Source organism: Oreochromis aureus, linkage group 15 (assembly GCF_013358895.1).
Source record: "Oreochromis aureus strain Israel breed Guangdong linkage group 15, ZZ_aureus, whole genome shotgun sequence".
In the NCBI taxonomy this organism is placed as follows: Eukaryota; Metazoa; Chordata; class Actinopteri; order Cichliformes; family Cichlidae; genus Oreochromis; species Oreochromis aureus.
The window spans coordinates 17405358-17424632 of NC_052956.1; the positions used below are offsets into that span (position 1 = coordinate 17405358).

General features: G+C 39.4%; 1 protein-coding gene across 1 annotated transcript in view; it reads right to left on the bottom strand.

Annotated features, from left to right (window-relative positions):
* LOC116311661 (nesprin-2-like) overlaps positions 1-19275 on the bottom strand; it is an 87274-nt gene that overhangs the window by 57047 nt on the left and 10952 nt on the right. Inside the window, exons 25-49 of the mRNA XM_039598719.1 lie at positions 18752-18886; positions 18151-18306; positions 17859-18025; positions 16873-17209; positions 15604-15719; positions 15303-15423; positions 14929-15098; positions 14196-14346; positions 13224-14107; positions 12758-12916; positions 12490-12640; positions 12208-12366; positions 11836-12003; positions 11645-11746; positions 10617-10820; positions 10123-10328; positions 8658-8765; positions 6443-6740; positions 5766-5944; positions 5039-5354; positions 3045-3209; positions 2528-2866; positions 2287-2423; positions 1731-1860; positions 18-188 (exon numbers count right to left, since the gene is read on the bottom strand). Of these exons, the coding sequence (XP_039454653.1) occupies positions 18-188; positions 1731-1860; positions 2287-2423; positions 2528-2866; positions 3045-3209; positions 5039-5354; positions 5766-5944; positions 6443-6740; positions 8658-8765; positions 10123-10328; positions 10617-10820; positions 11645-11746; positions 11836-12003; positions 12208-12366; positions 12490-12640; positions 12758-12916; positions 13224-14107; positions 14196-14346; positions 14929-15098; positions 15303-15423; positions 15604-15719; positions 16873-17209; positions 17859-18025; positions 18151-18306; positions 18752-18886 (5229 nt within the window). The remainder of the gene's footprint in view (positions 1-17; positions 189-1730; positions 1861-2286; positions 2424-2527; positions 2867-3044; positions 3210-5038; positions 5355-5765; positions 5945-6442; positions 6741-8657; positions 8766-10122; positions 10329-10616; positions 10821-11644; positions 11747-11835; positions 12004-12207; positions 12367-12489; positions 12641-12757; positions 12917-13223; positions 14108-14195; positions 14347-14928; positions 15099-15302; positions 15424-15603; positions 15720-16872; positions 17210-17858; positions 18026-18150; positions 18307-18751; positions 18887-19275) is intronic.

The following is a 19275-nucleotide window of genomic DNA, read 5'->3' on the forward strand; positions in this document are numbered from 1 at the left end:
ACAAGGGAGGCACTCACCAGGTGTTTAGATTGGGTTTCAAGTGCAGATTGGCTTTCAGTGAGTGCACCTGAAGCATTTTTCTCCAATTCCTGTGCCACATTTGTTCCCAGGAAATTAAGAAGAAAACCTTGCTCTGAGAGTACGTTATAAAGTGCTCGTTGAAGCTGCAAACCTTCATCCAGAGCTCCCTGTGACAGCACAGACAGATACACAAGCTAAAAAAAAGACTTTACAGGGTAAACAGAAACCATACACTGCAAAAACATCTGGTTTAATCAAGATTCGTATCTTATCTAACTGTAAACTCTTATTGATCCTGATTGTTTTGTTTTTGGTCAACCACACGGTTTGAGGTCACAGTGTGCCTTTTAAGACTGCTTAACCTCACCACAGGAGATCTCACTCACTGAAATTTTGCTTCTGTGTCAACAACAAGTGACAAGTCAAGGTGTTTTTTCCACCTGAATTACTTTACCAGTATGCTTATCCCCTAGTCCATATGACAGAATATGTATTGATCCAGTTCAGTTATAATACACTATCATTTAAGGAGACACTTTACTGATGCTAGAGAAATGAAAGATGACATGAAATATCAATTATGACAAGTGCACTGTAAATACACAGCAGGGAGAATACAGCAGCTTCAATACAGTGGTCAAACAGCCCGACCATATCCTGTTATAATACAGCTGTAATAAAGTGTCAGTATTGTGCTGCAGGGAGATTTGCTGAAATGGAGAGTGCAGAAAACTGTTCGTTTAGACAAACATAACATTTATACAGAAATATTCATGTGTTTTTCACATTCTTCACCATGCATGACTCTCTAAATACAAGAGGGTACATATGTGGCAAAGAAGGCGTGTTAACACATATAGGTTCTATACATATACATATTTGACCAAGGGCAGACACTGATGTTGGATGAGAAGCCCTGGCTGCCGTCTCTGCTCTAATTCATCGCAAACATGTTCTATCGGGTTGAAGTCATGATTCTGTACAGGCCAGTTCTTCCATTTCAAACTTGCTCATCCATGTCTTTATGGACCTTGTAGACATGTTGGAACAGGAAGGGCCCATCCCCAAACTGTTCCCACAAAGTTGGGAGCATGAAATTGCCCAAAATATCTTGGTATTCTGAAGTAGTAAGAGTTCCTGGGGCATAATGGGGCGATCGTGGCTCAAGAGTTGGCAGTTCGTCTTATAATCGGAAGGTTGCCGGTTCGAGCCCCGGCTCGGACAGTCTCGGTTGTTGTGTCCTTGGGCAAGACACTTCACCCGTTGCCTACTGGTGGTGGTCAGAGGGCCTGGTGGCGCCAGTGTCCGGCAGCCTCGCCTCTGTCAGTGTGCCCCAGGGTGGCTGTGGCTACAATGTAGCTTACCATCACCTGTGTGTGATGTGTAATTTACTGAGCTCCTGAGAGCAAACCATTCTTTTACAAATGTTTGTAGAAGCAATCTGCATGCCTTGGTGCATGATTTTATATACCTTTAGCCATGGAAGTGATTGGAACACCTGAATTCAATGATTTGGATGGGTGAGTGAATACTTTTGGCAATTCACTCAGGCATTCATTTGCAGATTTTAAAAAACAAATGACAGACAACAAAAAGTTTAACTGTGCATATGAACCAATGCTTACATTTGTTTTCAAACTTTTGTTTATTAATTCATAAATTAATTAATTCCATGTATCAGAAGACATACTGAACATGCTGAGCTTTACCTGGCTATGCGTTGATGGTTCAGCTTGTACACTTTGGCTCCACTCTTGCATCTGGTTGGTGAGCTCTCTCACTCTGTTTGCAGTGTTTTCTGCAAAATCCTGCTTCTTTTGCAAAAAAACAGACCTGAGGCTGGAGCCAGACCACAAGCAGTGAATGAGCCATACAGTATTTAGAACAAGTGCATTTTCAAAATAACCCTCATATTCCCTCACATATTCAGAGGATGTGTAAACCCTCATATATCTCACTGCAACAATACTGATGATGAACGAAGTCATGTTCACCATCAACCCAAGTTACATTCTGCTGCAAATTATACAAGTTTCACACAAGTCTTTTCTTGTTATCTTTTGGTAAGCCCCTTTAATTGTTTTCTTGATACTAAATTAATATTTTCATCTTCATTTTACTTTAAGAGTAGTCTTAAAGTCCCCAGAAATTTCTAAAAGTCAAAGTTAACAAACCATTTCTCACAATTAGCACTGCATATTCATTTGATAAGATGTATAAATACAGGAATGGTTAATTGTTCCATTTCAGAATGAGGTAAAGCACCTGCCAAGGTCTTCAGAAATGGCACTGACGGTCAAAATGATATCTGCAGGAAGGGCTTCCTGTGTGCTGGTCGACTCGCTGGTCCTCTGCAGGTCTTCAGCTCTTGCTGCCAGCTCTGTCAGCCTGCTATCACAGCTCTGAGAGACACACAAGTCCTTCTGTGTAAATATTGTGAGCTGTCTTTTTCCCATTTGTATTTTTCAGATATATATCAACATTTCAAAGTATATGTTCATGTTACCTGTATCATACACCACTGTTGTTTCAGCTGGCTGATATCAGGCAAAGCTTCATGGGTATCGGAAAGATTCTCGACACCTTCAGCCAGGTCTTTAAGAGCTGTGTGCACATACAAGGCTTCTTTTTTAACTCGCTGAATGCTTTCATCACTGTTCACTTTAAGCTGTGCCAGAGTCTCTCCGATTTTACTCTCTAGTGCCCTCTTGTGGTTTTGAAGGTTGCTGACTTGTTGGGTCAGACTTATTCGGGCCTCAGCTGTTAAACTGACTGTAATGGAGTCCTTGAGAGTTACAAGCTGAAAAAGATCTTTTTCAGTGCCTGTTACTTCTTGTAGCAAAACCTAAAAAAGTGACAAAAAAAACAGGGACTATAAGGAGAAACCCCCTATAGATGGTTACATTTTTGCATACCCAACATTTCTTCAATGTAATTTTTTTTAAATATTGTTAAACAATGTTCTTTTTTAATGTAAGAGCTTGTACACAGCTCATCAAGTCAGTTTACTTAATGCATCTCACCTCCAGAGCTGCTATATAAGTGTTTGTTCCTGCTGAGTTTTCTTTCTGGGCTTGACAGGCTGACATCCTTTCCTGTAGGGACATCAATTTGTGGCAACAGTGCTGCAGCAAGTGGCCAAATTGTTCCTCGTTACTCGCATCTTCCTCAAGGTGGGAACACACTCCCTGTGGATGATGCAGGTAAAACAAGCCACACTCAGAAGGCTTACACACAAATAGACTGAAACACAACCCATTAACTGACCACACTTCATGCTCCAAAAGTGTTCATATCACATTATGATAAAGTGGATGAAACACAACCTGCTGCTGTATGTATTGTGACTTTAATGCCAGAGTCCTGGCCCAAAGGAAATGAGCAACCCCTGGTAACACTGTGTCTAGCACACAAGGAAAATAAGAAATGAATGAATGATGCTACTGTACATTTAATTTATCCATAGATCATGTCATATTATACTACGAGAGCATAGAATTAAAAAAAGAAAAGAAAAAAGAAGAAAACATTTCTTTTCAAATAAAACTCTGAACTCTGAGAAATAAAGTTAGGTCCATAATTTGCTGCACAAAGACAGTTCTTGTAGGTTTGCCTCTGTGAACAACCACAGTGGATTTTTAATCAAACAGTCGAGATTTTATTCAGACTTTCAGCTGTAGCAGCAGACGTAATATCTGAAATACATTCAAAGTATTGACTTTCAGTTTTATAGCTTTCTTTTCTTTTATCTCCAAAGAGATGTCAGCACAAGTTAAGGAGGTCATTATTACGCTGAAAAACCAAAATAAACCTATTAGAGAGACAGCAAAAACTTTAGGAGCGGACAAATTAGCAAGCTGGTAAATTCTTAAAAAGAATGAATGCACTGACCAGCTCAGCCACGCCAAAGGTCCTGAAACACCACGTAAGAAAACTAAAGTACATGATGACAGAATTACTGTCAACATCTTCAAATCAAGTCAAGAAAACAATCAAGTAGAAAGATATATCATTGTCAACCAGTAAAACCTGCCTGCATGAATGGAAATGCAGAGGGTTTACAGCAAAGGGCAAATGAGTGATTACACTCAAGAACATCAATAGCAGGAAGACCAGATTAGACTTTGCTAGAAATCATCTAAAAGAGACAGAACAGTTCTGAAAACAATTTTTTTGGACAGATGAACACAAGATTAAGTTGTACTAGAATGACGCAAAGAGGAAAGTATGGAGGAGAGAAACAGCTCGTGATCTGAAGCATACCACATTATCTCTGGTCTGATGGTGAAGGGGGCGTTATAGCATGGGCTGGCAGTGGAACCAGGGCACTAGTGTTTATTGATGATGTGACTGCTGATAGAAGCAGCAGGATGGATTGTGAACTGTACAGGACTATACTCTCTGCTCAGATTCAGACAAATGCTGCAAAATTGATCAGACACAGTTTCACAGCGCAAATAGACAATGATCCAAAGCATACAGCAAAAGCAACAAAAGAGTTTCTCAAGGCAAAGGAATGGGATATTCTTCAATGGCCAAGTCAGCCACCTGATCTCAGACCAGTAGAGCAGATTTTCTGTTACTGAAGATAAGACAGAAGGCAGAAACAAACAAACAAGCAAGAGCTTAAAGTGGCAGCAGTAAACAGGAAGAGCATTTTATTGGAGGAAACAGCTTTGGTGATGGTGGTGAGTTCTAGACTTCAGGCGCTTCTGTTTGTTTGTCTAATTACTCTTGAGCCTCTAAACCGTGGAGCACTGTATATAAAAATGGCTGCAACTACCAAACAATGTAATTTATTTCTTAAACTTTTGGTTTTAAAGTTCAAAATCTGCACTATATTGGTTGTTTGTCTGATTTTTTTTATTTAAAATCCACTGCAGTGGCAAAACTACAAACACTGTGACAACAAATTATTGAACTTACCACATCGTTACCACCTAACAATGTGCAAATAGTGTTAGCTCAGAGACATTGTTGAATAGACATCAGTTAGATATTAGAAGTGTAATTTTACCTTTAGTTCTGCCATCAGTGCTGACCAGTGGGTGTAAAGCTCATCCCAGGAAGAATCTTTCCAGATGCTGTCTCTGGTTTGCTCAATCAGCTCATTTCTCCTCTTAGACAGGCTGCTAAGCGTTAACTGCAAGGATTCAGTTTCCTCCTGGAGCTGAAGGGCAAGAAAGCATCCTCGTTTACGCTCAGCTGTGCCAGGACAGGGAAATAAAGTGGGAAGCTGATCTTTTTGGCGCTGCAGCGCTTCCACTTTGTGGCAAACCTCCCTCCTTTGGTCCAGGTAAAAACAAGTGACCTCTGGATCAGCCTTTAGAGCGCTTAAGAACAATAATAACAAGAGATTAGAACCATTTCTGACTTAAACTGGACCATGAAAATTATTTAATTAAATCCCAGGATTTATAGCTGTTATTATGTAATGTGTAATAATTTTACTGCTTAGTTTCATTAGTTATTAAGTTCAGGAACAGTCCACCTGTTTTAAACGGACTGAGTCTTTTCTACTCTCCTGCAGCACTCAAAGCACTTTATACAACATGCCACATTGACCCATTCACACAAGCACTTTCTTCTATGCTTTTAGTGATTATAGCTAACATTCATAGTCCAATAGATGCATCAGAGAGCAACTTGGGGTTAGTATCTTTCCCAAGGATATTTGGCATGCAGATTGGGGGATCGAACTACCAACCTTCCGATCAGTAGATGACCCGCTCTACCTCACTCACCTGTAATACGGTTCAACTGACTGCAAAGTCTCCCGCCACTGCTCCTCTGCTCTCTGAACAGTGTCCTGAACTTCCCTCTTCAGGTCATCTTCATTCAACACCCTGTGGCACAGACCATCTCCGGTAACTCTGAGCTCTTCCAGGCGAGCCTCCCCCTCTGACTCGCCACTCAACACTGCCTGTAATGGATTTTGTAGGGTTTACAAGTCAGTATATAACCTTAGTAAAACAAAAAAGCGGTTATAAAAAATCTCCAGGATTCTGCCTGTATGACAGATACTGTCAGCTTTGAGACACACATATAGATTCCAGAAAGTTCCCTGAATCTAACATCAGCTCTGCACAGCAAATGTACACTCCTTAGTTTTGAACAAGTTGGAACAAATGTAGAGAAAAAGAAAGCACCTACACCACACCCTCATGTGACATTACACACAACTGTAGGCACACCCACGTCACAATCACTTATATGAGAGTAAGAAGATTTGTTGTTCAATATTCCACAAGCAATCAAGCCTTTCTGTCACCTCTCCTCACAGGTACTTAGCACACGCATGTATGTATGATACAGACTTAAGGAGCATACTTTCTTATAAAATGCGCTAAATAAAATTTATGATTTAAATGACATGTAGTGAAACTGAGTAACATAGTATGTGCAGGCAACATTTTCTTACTTGAGCACAGTGAAGTTTTTGCTCTAACGGAGTCTGAATCCGGGGGCTTTCAGCAAGTGGAGAGTCTACAGCTTGTCTCAGATCACTGATCCATGATTGTGTGGACTTGAATAAAGCCTGAAACACCCCGATTTCCTCCCTCAGAGAGGAATGCGTCTCCTTAGAGTCACCTTGTATTTTAATGTATGAGTTGTTGTATCGTTCCAACAGCTTTTTACTGTCCTCCACCACCGCCAGCTGCTGAAGGTTGCTGCTTTGTAAAGATGACACAAGCTGACTGAGGAGCTCTGTCCTCACCCTGCAGAGAAATCAAAGCTGTTAATGCTAATGATGGGGTCAAATCTAATGTTTCCATGGTAGAGTCAAAGCACACTGAAGTGGTAGCTACTACTGTGTGGACTACTGTGTGTGATATTAAGCTGGGTGTGTCTCAAAATGAAAGTGACACTGGTTAATCAGCATTACATGATTGATTTTTTTAATTAAAATATTTACTCCAGCTCTAATTTAAAAATATATATAAAACAAGTGCTTTTTATCGACAATATAACAGACTTTTGCGTAATTAAAACACACATGGAGTAAAGAATGAGTCACCTGACAAAACAATACACAGCTTCTAAGATTCCTGACACTTTGGTGAGCATTAGTCAAAATTAAAGCACTGAACACCTGCATGTTTTTCAGGTTTGTTTGTCTTTATTGTCACTCTGCTATTCTCACGTTTTCACATTTCTATCTGATATGTAGCACTGGCAGCACTGTCACTTTCCAGCCTTCAAAAGTCTAAAGTAAACACATCAGCCTCCATATCTTTATTTGTAATCAGGAACCCCTGACCAGGGTTTTAATAGTTTTGCAATTTTCATTAGTTTTTATTTTTATTTCGTTTTGACTTCAGATTTTCAATTTTATATTAGTTTTAATTAGTTTTTACCAATTGTTTGCTAGTTTAGTTTAGTTTTTATTTTTTTGAAAATCATTAGTTTCAGTTTAGTTTTGATTAGTTTCAGTTATAGTTTTAGTTGTGTTTGCAATAATTAAGTGTAACAAAATCCCAGTTTCATCATATCAGTCATTCTCTTCTGCTTATCCTTGGGTATGTTGCTATTCCAGCTACCATACCCTGCACCCTGGACAGGTCGCCTGTCTGTCGCAGGGCTAACACGCAGAGACAGACAACTCACATTCCCACCTATGGGTTCTTTAAATAAATAAATAAATAAATTAGGGCAGATGAACAACCATTGATACCAGGCAACTATAAAATGTATATCTTGGCCCCAATGAGACTATTAACTCTTGCAGCACCGGGTGTTAAGGCAATTGACTCACACAGTTATGTAGATATCCCAGTCCTGTTGTCTCGGGATGCATCACGCTGCCTTGCCTGGTGTTAGCTTCTGTTTCTGGGGATGAGGGTTGAGTGTGCTCCCTTACCTTCTCAAGGTAAGCTAGGTTAGCCTTCTTGTGTGAGCTTTTCAAGTGCACTTTAAGGTTTGTGGGATTTTTTTCCCTTTAGAAATGTCCTCATAATTTGTCTCTTTCCACTACAAGACACTTGCTTTATCCAAAACACAGTCATATTCAAAGTAATCCCAAACTGGACTCTGGCGCTTTCTCCAGACTTTTCCTGACATGATTCTGCGCGTGGACGGAGCAGCAACACAGACGACTCGACTAACGTACTGCCACCTGCTGGCATAATGAGACACAGCAAGAAAAAAACCTGGAAACTAAACTTCTTTTTCACCCTTGACTATTGTATGACACGCACACATCAACGAAAACTAAACGCATTTTTGCTATAAATTCAGTTAATTTTAGTTAGTTTTGTGAACACTCATTACAGTTTTAGTTAGTTTTCCTTTTTTTGTTTTTATTTTTATTTCCGTTAACGAAAATGTTTTTTCACTTCTAGTTTTCGTTATTTCGTTAGTTTTCGTTAACGTTAATAACCTTGCCCCTGACATATTCAAATATATGTGAATTTAAAATACATTGGAATACTTCAACAATAACATCAATACTGCTTGTATATATTGGTGTAAATAAAAAATAAAACAGCCAGGTAAATGTTTAAAGCATATTTTCAATTATACTGCAAAGTATACATATATTGTATGTTATCAGGCAGTACACGGGCCATGAACACATCCAAGTTGTTGCAAATCTACATGGAGAGTGACACACCATCTTCAGGAGAAAGGTTTACCTTTGTTGAAGCGCTTCTTCTTCCAGAAGACTTAGATCCTCTTCCTTTGCTGTTTTTTCCTCAGCAGCATGAAGCCACTGCTCCAGATGGTCCCTCTCTATTTGCAGCCTGAAACACACAAACAGCATAAATACATCACATGTCCATACCACAAACACATTAATATGCTATATGCTATATGCTATAGGTTCAAACGACATTACAGTGAAAAATGGTTCTGCCACATAATTCATGACTGACTCAGGAAACCAGACAAACCTGTTTTGATGTCTTTCTTCTCTTTGGTTTAAGCACTGTGACTCTGTAAGACTTTCTGCTTACAGCTGTTTTACATACAGAGTAAGAGCAAATTTGACTGGATGGTAAGTTTCAAGGATGACTCTGATGAGTCCTTATTGTTTTGTCACTAAATCCCCCAAAAGATCGAACCTTAGTAACAATAGGAAAACAAACCGAGGCCAAATGATGATCATTTCATCTTCTGTTCTTTCCCCCCATTACAAGGACCATGCTTATTCATTACAACAAATATAGTACCTGAAGTATATTTGCATTCAACCCCACGTACAGTACCCAGTAAAATGTGCAGTAACTTCCAAAGTGGTCCTCAATAATGGTGAGTCCTCCTGTTTGGTTAATAGCTTTGATAAAAGCTGTAGTGCCCACCTCTTACAGAACATTAGCCCATCCTTTTTTTTTTACTTTTACATTTTTGCAATTAAAAGAAATGCAACAGACGGGGGAATGTGAGACACACTGTGACAATTAGATGTCTCCTTTTTGCCATCTATAGCCAAATGCTTTTAATATTTACAGTACTGTGCAAAATTCCTGAGCCTTTTCTTTCTTTACATTTTGCTAGGAAAGTGAGAACAAGATGTAGCAATACATTGCAAAGTGCCTAAGGGTGCAATTTAAAATTGGTTCTTAGCTTAACTGTCTGTTATATGTAGACAAAAGACTGATTCACTCTTTGAATTAGGTGCCTTTATTGTGCTCATAGGTCATTGTTGGCATAACAACAGCAATAAAAAAATTCCTCTGGAAATTTTCAGGCACAAGGATTGAAAAGCAGCCAATGTCTAAAGTAAAACTATCAAAGTCTTGAGAACAACTGAACACTTCAAAAAACATTATAAGTGACTCAAGATTATTGCACAACACTGCACAAGCATGCACTGTTTTCAGAATGTTTGGCACAACAATATTACTCTTAAACAAACTTCCTAATATAATTTATTTCCTGTTTTCTTTATGCCAATCCCATGATGACAAATTGTCAAGTCACCAAGCACATGTTAGACAAAAATTCCTGCCCAGCAGCTCTCTTAAGTTTGTTTACATGCCACATTAATGAGTGGTGGCTTAAATTTCCTTTTCATTGTAGATGCATGTATCTGTACACATTACATGACACAGATGCACCGCAACACTAGAAATGTATTCTGTATGTGATGTCTATTACCTGTCCAGATCACGAATATTCCTCTCAGTCTGTTCTTCTACTTCAGAGAAGAGCTGATGGGTGTTTCTGACTTTTTCCTGTAGCTGGATCCCTTCCACGGATAGACTCTGTAAGCTATCTGGACATGTAATAGAGGCCAAGACATGCACGTCTTCCAACAGGCTCTCTGCCTGCTCATCCTGGGACTGGAGCTGCTGACACAACTCCTGCAGACAGATAAAATAAAGACTGGGTGTGATTACCATTTTACAACTCCAGTGATCTATTTCTTGTTTAATTTGGCCTGTTCAAATACCAGATTCATCATTAATACGAAGGCATACATGATGACTAGGAAATACAAAAATCTTCATCATATTTGTGTCTGTGTTTTCCCTTCAGCCCGTATTAATATCTACCTCGTCTGACAGACAGTGCTAATTTGATATTATCTTGTATCTATTAATGTGTTTTATGTGTTTTCATTATTTCATATGTCTTATTTAAACCCTTACCTTAAGTTTTGCAAGCACGTCTGCAACATCAGGACCACGAAGAGTAAGGAGGGAGTTTTGAATCTTCTGCAGGGAGTTGAAACACTCTTCCATCCTCCCAGTGATTTGCCCTTTAGTAATCACCATCTGCTTGTAAACATCCTCAGCTTCAGAAACGAGCTCCTTCAACTGCTCTATCTTCTTCCTCATCTGGGTTCCTACCACCTTGACAAAACAAAATTAATCATAAGAACTGACAAGCTCAATATACTGTTTGTCTCTGACAGACATGGAAAACATTTTTAATCAGTTCAGAGATGCATCTGGCGCTTTGAAGTATCTGAATCAGGCACCAAAATATCCAAGAATTATTAGTTTTAATGTCACAAAAAGCAAAGACTCCTTTGTAATAGTGAAAATGACTAAACAACTGAAAATTTAAACTAGATTCAAGAAGGAAATACGTTCATAATTTCAAACAAAACTTGAGACTCATATTTTATTCAAAGTAAATCATATGAAAACATAGAAAGCACATCAAATGTTTAACTCTTTCCTGCCTGGATGCCTACTGGGTGGGTAGGCCTTGTTTTTCTTTTTCAAACTGAGAATTTTTCTGTCATATTTCAGGCCTGTCTCCACAACAAAGAGATTGGGTGTGCATCAGAGATTAGTGAGGGTTACCTCTGTCTATACAACATTCGAAGGCTACGCTTGGAAAAATCAGGTCCTATTCTAATGGTCGTCAAACCACGTCTGAAAAAAAGTTGTGACAGGGCCATGTTCACCATTGTGTAGGATCCCCTCTTCTTTTACCTTTTCCAACCTTCTTTTCCCCCATCACAACTTCTTTTTAGATGTGTTCCTTATTTAAACATTTGATGTGTTTTCTTTGTGTGAAAAAAATCATTGAAATCATTGAAATTATTGCATTTTGTCTACATTTTACACAGTCAAATATTTCTGGAAGTGAAACAAAAAAACAAAACTACTGTATGTGTCTTTATTTCTGTCTAAACAGAAAATAAAACCAAAGGAACAATGCCTACCTGAAGCTCCGGAGGGGACTCTGCGCACTGAAGCAGTGTCTGAATCTCAGTGGCTCTACGGTGGAAATGCTGTATACTTTCCTCTTGAAGCACAATCTCATTCTGGTAACAGTGCGAGTGAGGTAAACATTATTATAGTTTAACTTTGAGATCATAACATAACTGAATGATACACAAGAGCTCCGTTTTACCTGTAGTGCCTTGATGTCATCCTCAGACTGAAAGGACGGGCACTGAGCAAACACTGCTACTTTATCGCTGGTCCAGCGCTCCACTTCTGTCCCCTGCTGAAGGACCCCGTCCCACAGAGTCAAGGCTAGATGTAGGTTTTCAAGGCAGGACTCTGTTCTTTCTGATAACTGCAAATACGTTAAATATCAGCAATGTTAACAACCTAGACCTACAATAATATGCATCTTTATCTATCACATATGCGATCAGCAACATTCGAAAATAATAGGAAATTGGGTGTAGTAAGGTTAATGTCAATGTAATAATCTGTAAAACCGTAATCTGTTTTTTTTAAAAAGACAAAGTTAACAGTGTAAAGTGGATGAGCTTACATCCAGCCAGTGATCCATGAGAGCATCAGCTTCGCTCTCAAATGGGATGCATGTGCATTCTGGTATCTGCCGTAGGTGAGTGTGAAGCTGTCTGCAGACACTGCGGACCTCCTCTATACCATCTCCAAGGCTGTTCAGCTCTGCTTTTGTTTCCTGGACCTTTAAAACCACAGACACACAAAAATATGGATTATGCCTAAATGATAAGTTTTCAGCACAAAGAGAAAAGTCAGTGTTGTGATACATTTGTGTTCATTAGTCAAGCTTAACAGTGCGACTTACCTTAGTGTGTAGTCTCTGCAGTTTTTCTTTCCCCATGTAGGAGGTTTTTTCACTGACAGTGCTTTCTGCTCTCTGCAGTGTTGCGCTCAGCTTACCACGAATGCTCTGAAACCTCTTCAGCAGCTCTGTTAGGACACCACACTGCTCCAGTCTGTATGTGACCCATAACACAACACACAAAGCTCAGCAGAGTAACACAACTACGGAAGAGCTGCAGAAACAATCAAAGTTACAAACGTTAATAACCAAACACTACGCTGGATTTTACTTTTGAGTTACAGCTTTTGTTGCCTCCTCCCAGAGATCCTCCACCTCTCTGTTCTGACTCTCCTGTGGGATTTCCCACCGTGATGATGCACCTTGTACGTATTGCACTTCAGAGAGGAGGTCAGCGAGGCGACTTTCCAACTCTGTCAAGGTACGTGTCCTGCAGATAACAAAACAGGATATGTATGGAGCCTTCAGCTCCTTATAGAAATAGCAAAAAGCTGACCTTTGGATAAAAGTTAGTCAATATTATTCTGCCCATTAGTGTATCATTAAATCTGATATTATTATAAGTTTAAGATTATTGGAAACCTTTGGGAGCCCATCAAGATTTAAAGGATGATACGTTTGTTTTGATGAGTGTTTAGATGTTTTTCTGGTAGTATGGATTATGTTTCATACTTTTTGATACTCCAGTTCAATTATAGAAAATAAAAGTACGTTGTTGTACCAGCTCGGTGTTGTACCTGTGTTGTAGAGCAGGCAGAGTGGGCTCCTGCAAGCTCAGCTGCTCAGCTGCCATCTTTGTCTCCCTCAGTGTTGTTAACAGGTTTGCTCTCCTCTGAACCAAATTCTCCATTTTTTCTCCCTCTTTCTTAACCTGGGTGGTTCTTCCCATTTGTCTCTGGTCTTTAGTTTCTAGGAGATCTTCTCGAGGTCTCCATGCTTGAGTCTTGTGCTCTTCCTCTCCTTGAGTGTCTCCTTCCAGCTTAAGCCTTTTGGCGTCCAAACCTGACTCCTCATCTGGCTCACTTGAAGTGGGATCTTCTTGCATGTCCTGTTGCTGTAGGGAAGCATTGCCAGACTTTGTCTGACATGTCTCCACAGTTTTAGATTTCTCATCGTCCTGTATGTTCCGTTTTTCTAGGAGAATTCTATCTTTTGCTCCCCGTTTTTCCATCTCCACAACATTTACTGTGATGCATTTCACCACATCCTGACATGTCGCAGGCGCACCATCCATGGTCAGACTAATCCCCACTGCCTTTAAACTACTGTCCACAGAATCAGATTGCTCAGTAGCAGCCTGCAACCTCTGCATTGTTGCATCAAAAGAATGTTTCTCCTGCTCCCAATCTGCCTCGTGTTTCTGCTTGCTCGGGTCTTGGTTTGCCAGCACAGTTTGGATCTCAGCCTTGACTTCTCTCACTGTGGTCAGGAAGCGATCCAGAGCACAAACAGCTGACTGAACTTTCTCCAGTTGCTGTCTGAGCTGCTTGAAATGATGGATGCTATTGTGGAGGCCCCTGCAGAGGGATGAGGAGGATGTGGCTTCTGGCCCCTGACTTTCCTCTTTCGTGCTTTTTTCTGTTAGCATCCTCATTCCAGCCTGCAGCCTGTTGTCCATCTCCTATTCAAGAGACCAGGGATTCAAAATAATATTGTACTTTGCATATCATAAGTGCTAATTGCTTGAACACATGGTTTTAAACCTATACCTTTAAATCATGTAATATTGTTGAATCAGCCAAAGTCAGAGAAGAGATATCCACAGGCTGTCCAATGATCTGGTTCAGTTGTTGTGTGATCAGTGTCTTCTGGTCATCTGCAGACTTCATCAGGTCAGCAATGTTCTCCAGAGATGCCATCCTGCCCCAAACACAAAGCAGAAGCAAAACGGAAAATTTTTGCCCTTTGTGAAATAGTCCCATGAATTTGTGATAGTTGTGGTTGTAGTACTAGGTAGTATAGTCACTGTGTTTGTACTAACTTGCCATTAGGTCCACCTTAAGAACGTTGTGTCAAACATGCTAATACTACTGTAAATCTGCTAGTATTTAACAGTCTTTTAACAAGAAAGCTGTAAACACTGAACAAACTAAACTAAATTGAGCAACTTATCACTAACTGCATACTTTCACAGACAAACCATATGTCCCACAGACCATATGTCAGTTCATGCAGCCTAGTAGAGTGCATGCACATATAAACACATGCATATAATATCTGTTTTCATGTAGTAGTCGCTTTATATCTTCAGCTTCAACATAAACACCCTATTTCTACACATGCTCTGTGTTGTTACTGTAAAATAAACTTAAAGTAAGTCTTTAAATGGGCAAGGAAGTAGCTACTTTAATTTAAAATTGTCTAATATTTGCAAGAAAAGCACTAACTGTATGAAACGCACATTAAAATTGGTAATTATTTTATTTAAGAGAGTAGCTGCACCTGGTCTGTAGGCAGACTTGTTGTTCTCTCCACTGCTGAGTCAGCTGTCCCTGCTCTCGTTCCACTTCACTCCAACCCTCCTCCCTGGTCATCGGCTGGGAAAACTGGGAAAACCGGGCATACTGGAGCTCAACATCAAACCAAAGTGCTTCTGTCTCTTGTTTCAAGGTCTGTTGAGGTGAAACATGTTTACGAAACAATCACAGCAATAATATTTTAAGCCAAAAGTTAGAGATTACAAACAAATTCATGCTTAACAATTGTAAAAACATTCTAGTATGCAGTTGACCACAGTTAAGACATAATAATTAACACATATGTAAGAGTAGGACTTGAAAAAGAGAATTCTGGTGAAAGTAAGTGCTCAAACTTGCCTGTAGATGCTTCTTTTGATTCTGCAGGGCAAGGATAGAGACTGGATCTGGGATAAATGACTCCAAAAGTAGCTTGTTCTCCTGAACCTGAGATTTAAATGCTGAGCAGAGCTTTCTATAACTAGAGAGAGATTTACACATTGTTTCATTATTAAAATTTCTGAGACTGACTGGGAAGCAAATATGATGCAAAATCAGTGACGTCCAGTAAATCTTACTAGCATATTAGTATTTTACAAGTTGTCAGTTCTAAAAACAACAGCAATGTCAAATAAAGTATAACTGGGGTAGTGACTCATACCTCTCCTGCACTTCCTGTTCAGAGGGATGTTCTTCTTGAGATGGAGCAGCTGGCTCTGGGATGATGGTCCACTGTGCTTCCTGCTTGGTCTCCACTGTGTTGCTCCTAACAACTGCCTGCGAGGTGAGAGAGTTGCATAGTAACAGTCCAGTAAAGAAAAGAGGAAAAGATGGGGCAGTGAGCCTATCCAATTACCAAGGATTAGCACTCTGCAGCCGGTGCTTTTCCTTGTACAGCCAATAAAACTGCTGAATTGGTTTCTGACTAGGAAGGTTTCTTTAAATGAACAAAGTAAATGATATTTAATAGAGTTATTAACGTTTTACCTGTGTAGTCTGCTGCATTTTTTATGCACTGTCAGATATTCCACTATTAATGTCTGCAAGCTCTTCCAGAATGAAACCGTTCATTTATAGTGCCTACTGTAATTTAGAGCAATTTTGTGACTGTAAAATATAAGTATGTAATCTAAGTTTATAGTCCTGGAGCTGGGATTGGTATACAATAGATTTTATAGTACAATACTATTAGCTGCATAAACATTTTGTCACTATGAAATATAGCATTAAGATTCTCTTTCTTGGTGTTTTGAAATTATGACAAATCATGGAGAAAAGATGAAGAGTGCTAGCACTGTTCACATTCAAATACACTGGACACCACATCACCATAAAGCACAGAATAACTGAAATACCCATCCATCCTTTTTCTCTTGCTGTTCATATACTATGGCTTTTTCTTTAATTCTTTGTATAATAGAGTCCCAGATTTGGGAGATTTGTGGTTGTAAATCGTGTAGAATATTAGAATTAGTTATAAAATCCCAATTTAAAGCTAGCGGCTGATCAAATAAAAGGAAATAGTCATCATTTAAAATACAGTCTTGCTATTGCTATGACAAAAGATATCTGTACACAAAAAGTGGACATAGATTTGCAGTATTTTTCATTGCTGCTGTCTTATCCATAGACCTGCCACCATGTCTCACATCTTTCAGTTCAGATTCCAGCCTGATTAGCGCTCCAAATAAAACTTTTAGATAAATATTTTAATAACAAATCTAATTTTATTTGCAATTCAAATTTTGATTTCAACATTTATCTTTGTGTTCCTAGATTTCATTTTTGAATTTAAATATCTTGACTTGATTGCATAAAAAAAAACAATAACTCCATATTATTCTCAGAGCTCGCAAAGTACCAAAACATAGAATTGAGGAACTGAAGAAAAACAAAACTGAAGAAGATCAGTGATGTAATCTGAGCATACCTGTGTATGAGTTTGGATTTGCTGACTGCTCTCTGCGTAGTGCAGTAGACGGGCTTTCAGCAGCTGCTCTTTGGCTCGAAGTGAAGGCTTTGGATTTTGTTCTGACCTGCCGTCTCTGTTTTTTGTCAGGTGGACCTCACTCTCTGTTGGGACTTCCTGAACTTTCAGTTTGAGGATATCACCATGAGGCTGCACTGACACAACATGAGAAACGGGCGAGAGGTCTTCATGTGGGCTGTCATCGCTTTGTTTCTGTGGGAGACTGTTGCTCGGCTGTGTGTTGGCCGACACGTCAGTCGCGCTCAGTGGGGCGTCTCCCCCAGGCTGCCGTCCCCTGCTGAGATAAGAAATGTTTATCGGGGGGATGTCAGGGGCAGCCAGTTCGAACCGCTCATTCAAACAGACATCTGATTAAGATTAATAGACCGGAAGGATTACAGAGTGACAATTGTAAATAAAAAACGGTCTTCTTCAAGTAAATCACTTTGAATTCAAGTCACAATTCTATAACTTGAAAAATGATTTAAGGGTAAGTTCAAACGCAACAAGATTCTAATCAAGTTCAGTCTAATTTAGGCAAATAGAGTTTTCACAATCTAAATTAGACCTTCTTCCTGCAATTTTAACTTCCTTTTTAGTCTGAGCTTTCTTTTTGAAATCCAGAGGAATTTCATCAGTGTTGCTCGTGTCTGACTTTCAGCAAACTTACAATGAAAACTACTGAGCCGATAGGCATGAACATTGTTGGAGAGATGGCACCACTTTCTTTGAAACTGCACAATAGGGCCTCGCCTTTGTAGTTTTCAAATCAAACAGAGCATCAAACTGAAAAATCAACTGAAAATTATTTCTAGATGTAGGACATAAAAGTCTGACAACAATGATAAAAACAGTTTCCATGAAAGAAAAATTGAACAAAAGGTCAAATTGAAGAACATTTCAGATTTCTGATTTCTGTTTCTTTCCTAATGTTAGCGTTTTCAGACCTGTTAGCTGGGACTGCAGCATCACTGGGTTGTGTTTCCTCTACTTCATCTGATTCGCTCAGCTGCTCTGTAGCGAGGCAGGAGGATTTCTTTGGCGTCAGTGTTTCGCACAGCTCTCTGAGGGATTCAACACGTTCCTCAATAGATGCGGCTCCCTCAGTGACAGCCTGGGAGAAATATGAGCTCCTGAGAAGCTGAAAGCAAATCTTTCTTTCTACAGTAATTTGACCATCTGCCAGGCAGATACAAACACAGCACAGTCCCATGTTAATACTATGTTAGAGACAAGTACCTGCTGCTGCTGCAAGGAATCATCGTCAGTCTGCTCAGTAGATTCATGGACAGTGTTAGCATGCATTTCACACTGCACGACAGAAAATGACTGCTTCCTTTCTCTGATCTTTGACCACAAGATCGGAATAAAGGCAGCCATTTCTCTGCGTACATCCTGCGCATGACAAAAGCAAGCAGACAACATTTTTAACCAAAGTTTTTAGGAAAAAAAACATTCAAGTTTATCGGATTAATTTGTGAAGACGCTCACACACAAAAAGATTCTTGAAAAGACCAAAACAAATCCTGTATGACTGGATCGTAGTTTACCTAGTATTACGTGTTATTTTCCACTATATAAAAACATCCACTGTTTCATGCCTATGACCAAAAAGCAAAAGAATATCACAGAATGACTTCATTATAACTGAGATGTGGTCTGTTTCTTTTAACAATAGAATAAATATAATCCCCTTTTAGGTAGTGATACTGGTTATAATGCAAAGTAAGAAAGATTTACATGTGCTTGTGAATGATTTAGGTATTTGGTTCAGGGTATCCAGGTCAAACGACTGGATCAGTCAGTCAATTACAGACTATGTGTGCAGTTCCTGTCATACCTCCCACTGATTTCTCACTGAGTCAGAGAGGAGCATCAAGTCCTGGAGCTGGGATCCAGAGCAGAAAGCCCCAAAACCCTCCACCGCACAAAGGAACTCTTCGAGCATGGCAGGCTGCAGAATTTTTAAAGCTTTCTGCACAGAAAGACATATAGCTGTACACAGATGCACAACGATACTGATAGCAACACAAATCAAAATACCAGAGACCTTGAAAGAAAGTGTTTGAATTAAGAAGATTCAGGTAAGTTTCAAGGCCTTGGTGTTTCAGCAATGAAAGCATCTAAATTATATTAAAGCCTCTGTTTTAAATGTTTAATAAGTAACAACTGGGTGGATGTCTGCCTTTAAACTCACCCTGAAATGTTGTCAAAGTAAGAACTCCAGAAAATAATTAGCAAATCAGCTGTGTGATCACTAGTAATTCAATTACATTTGTTGATTTGAGTCAAAATGAAGTGACAGTTGAAAACATCTGTTAGGGATAGTGACGGCCTTCTTAATTTGTTCTGTGATGTTTGGTA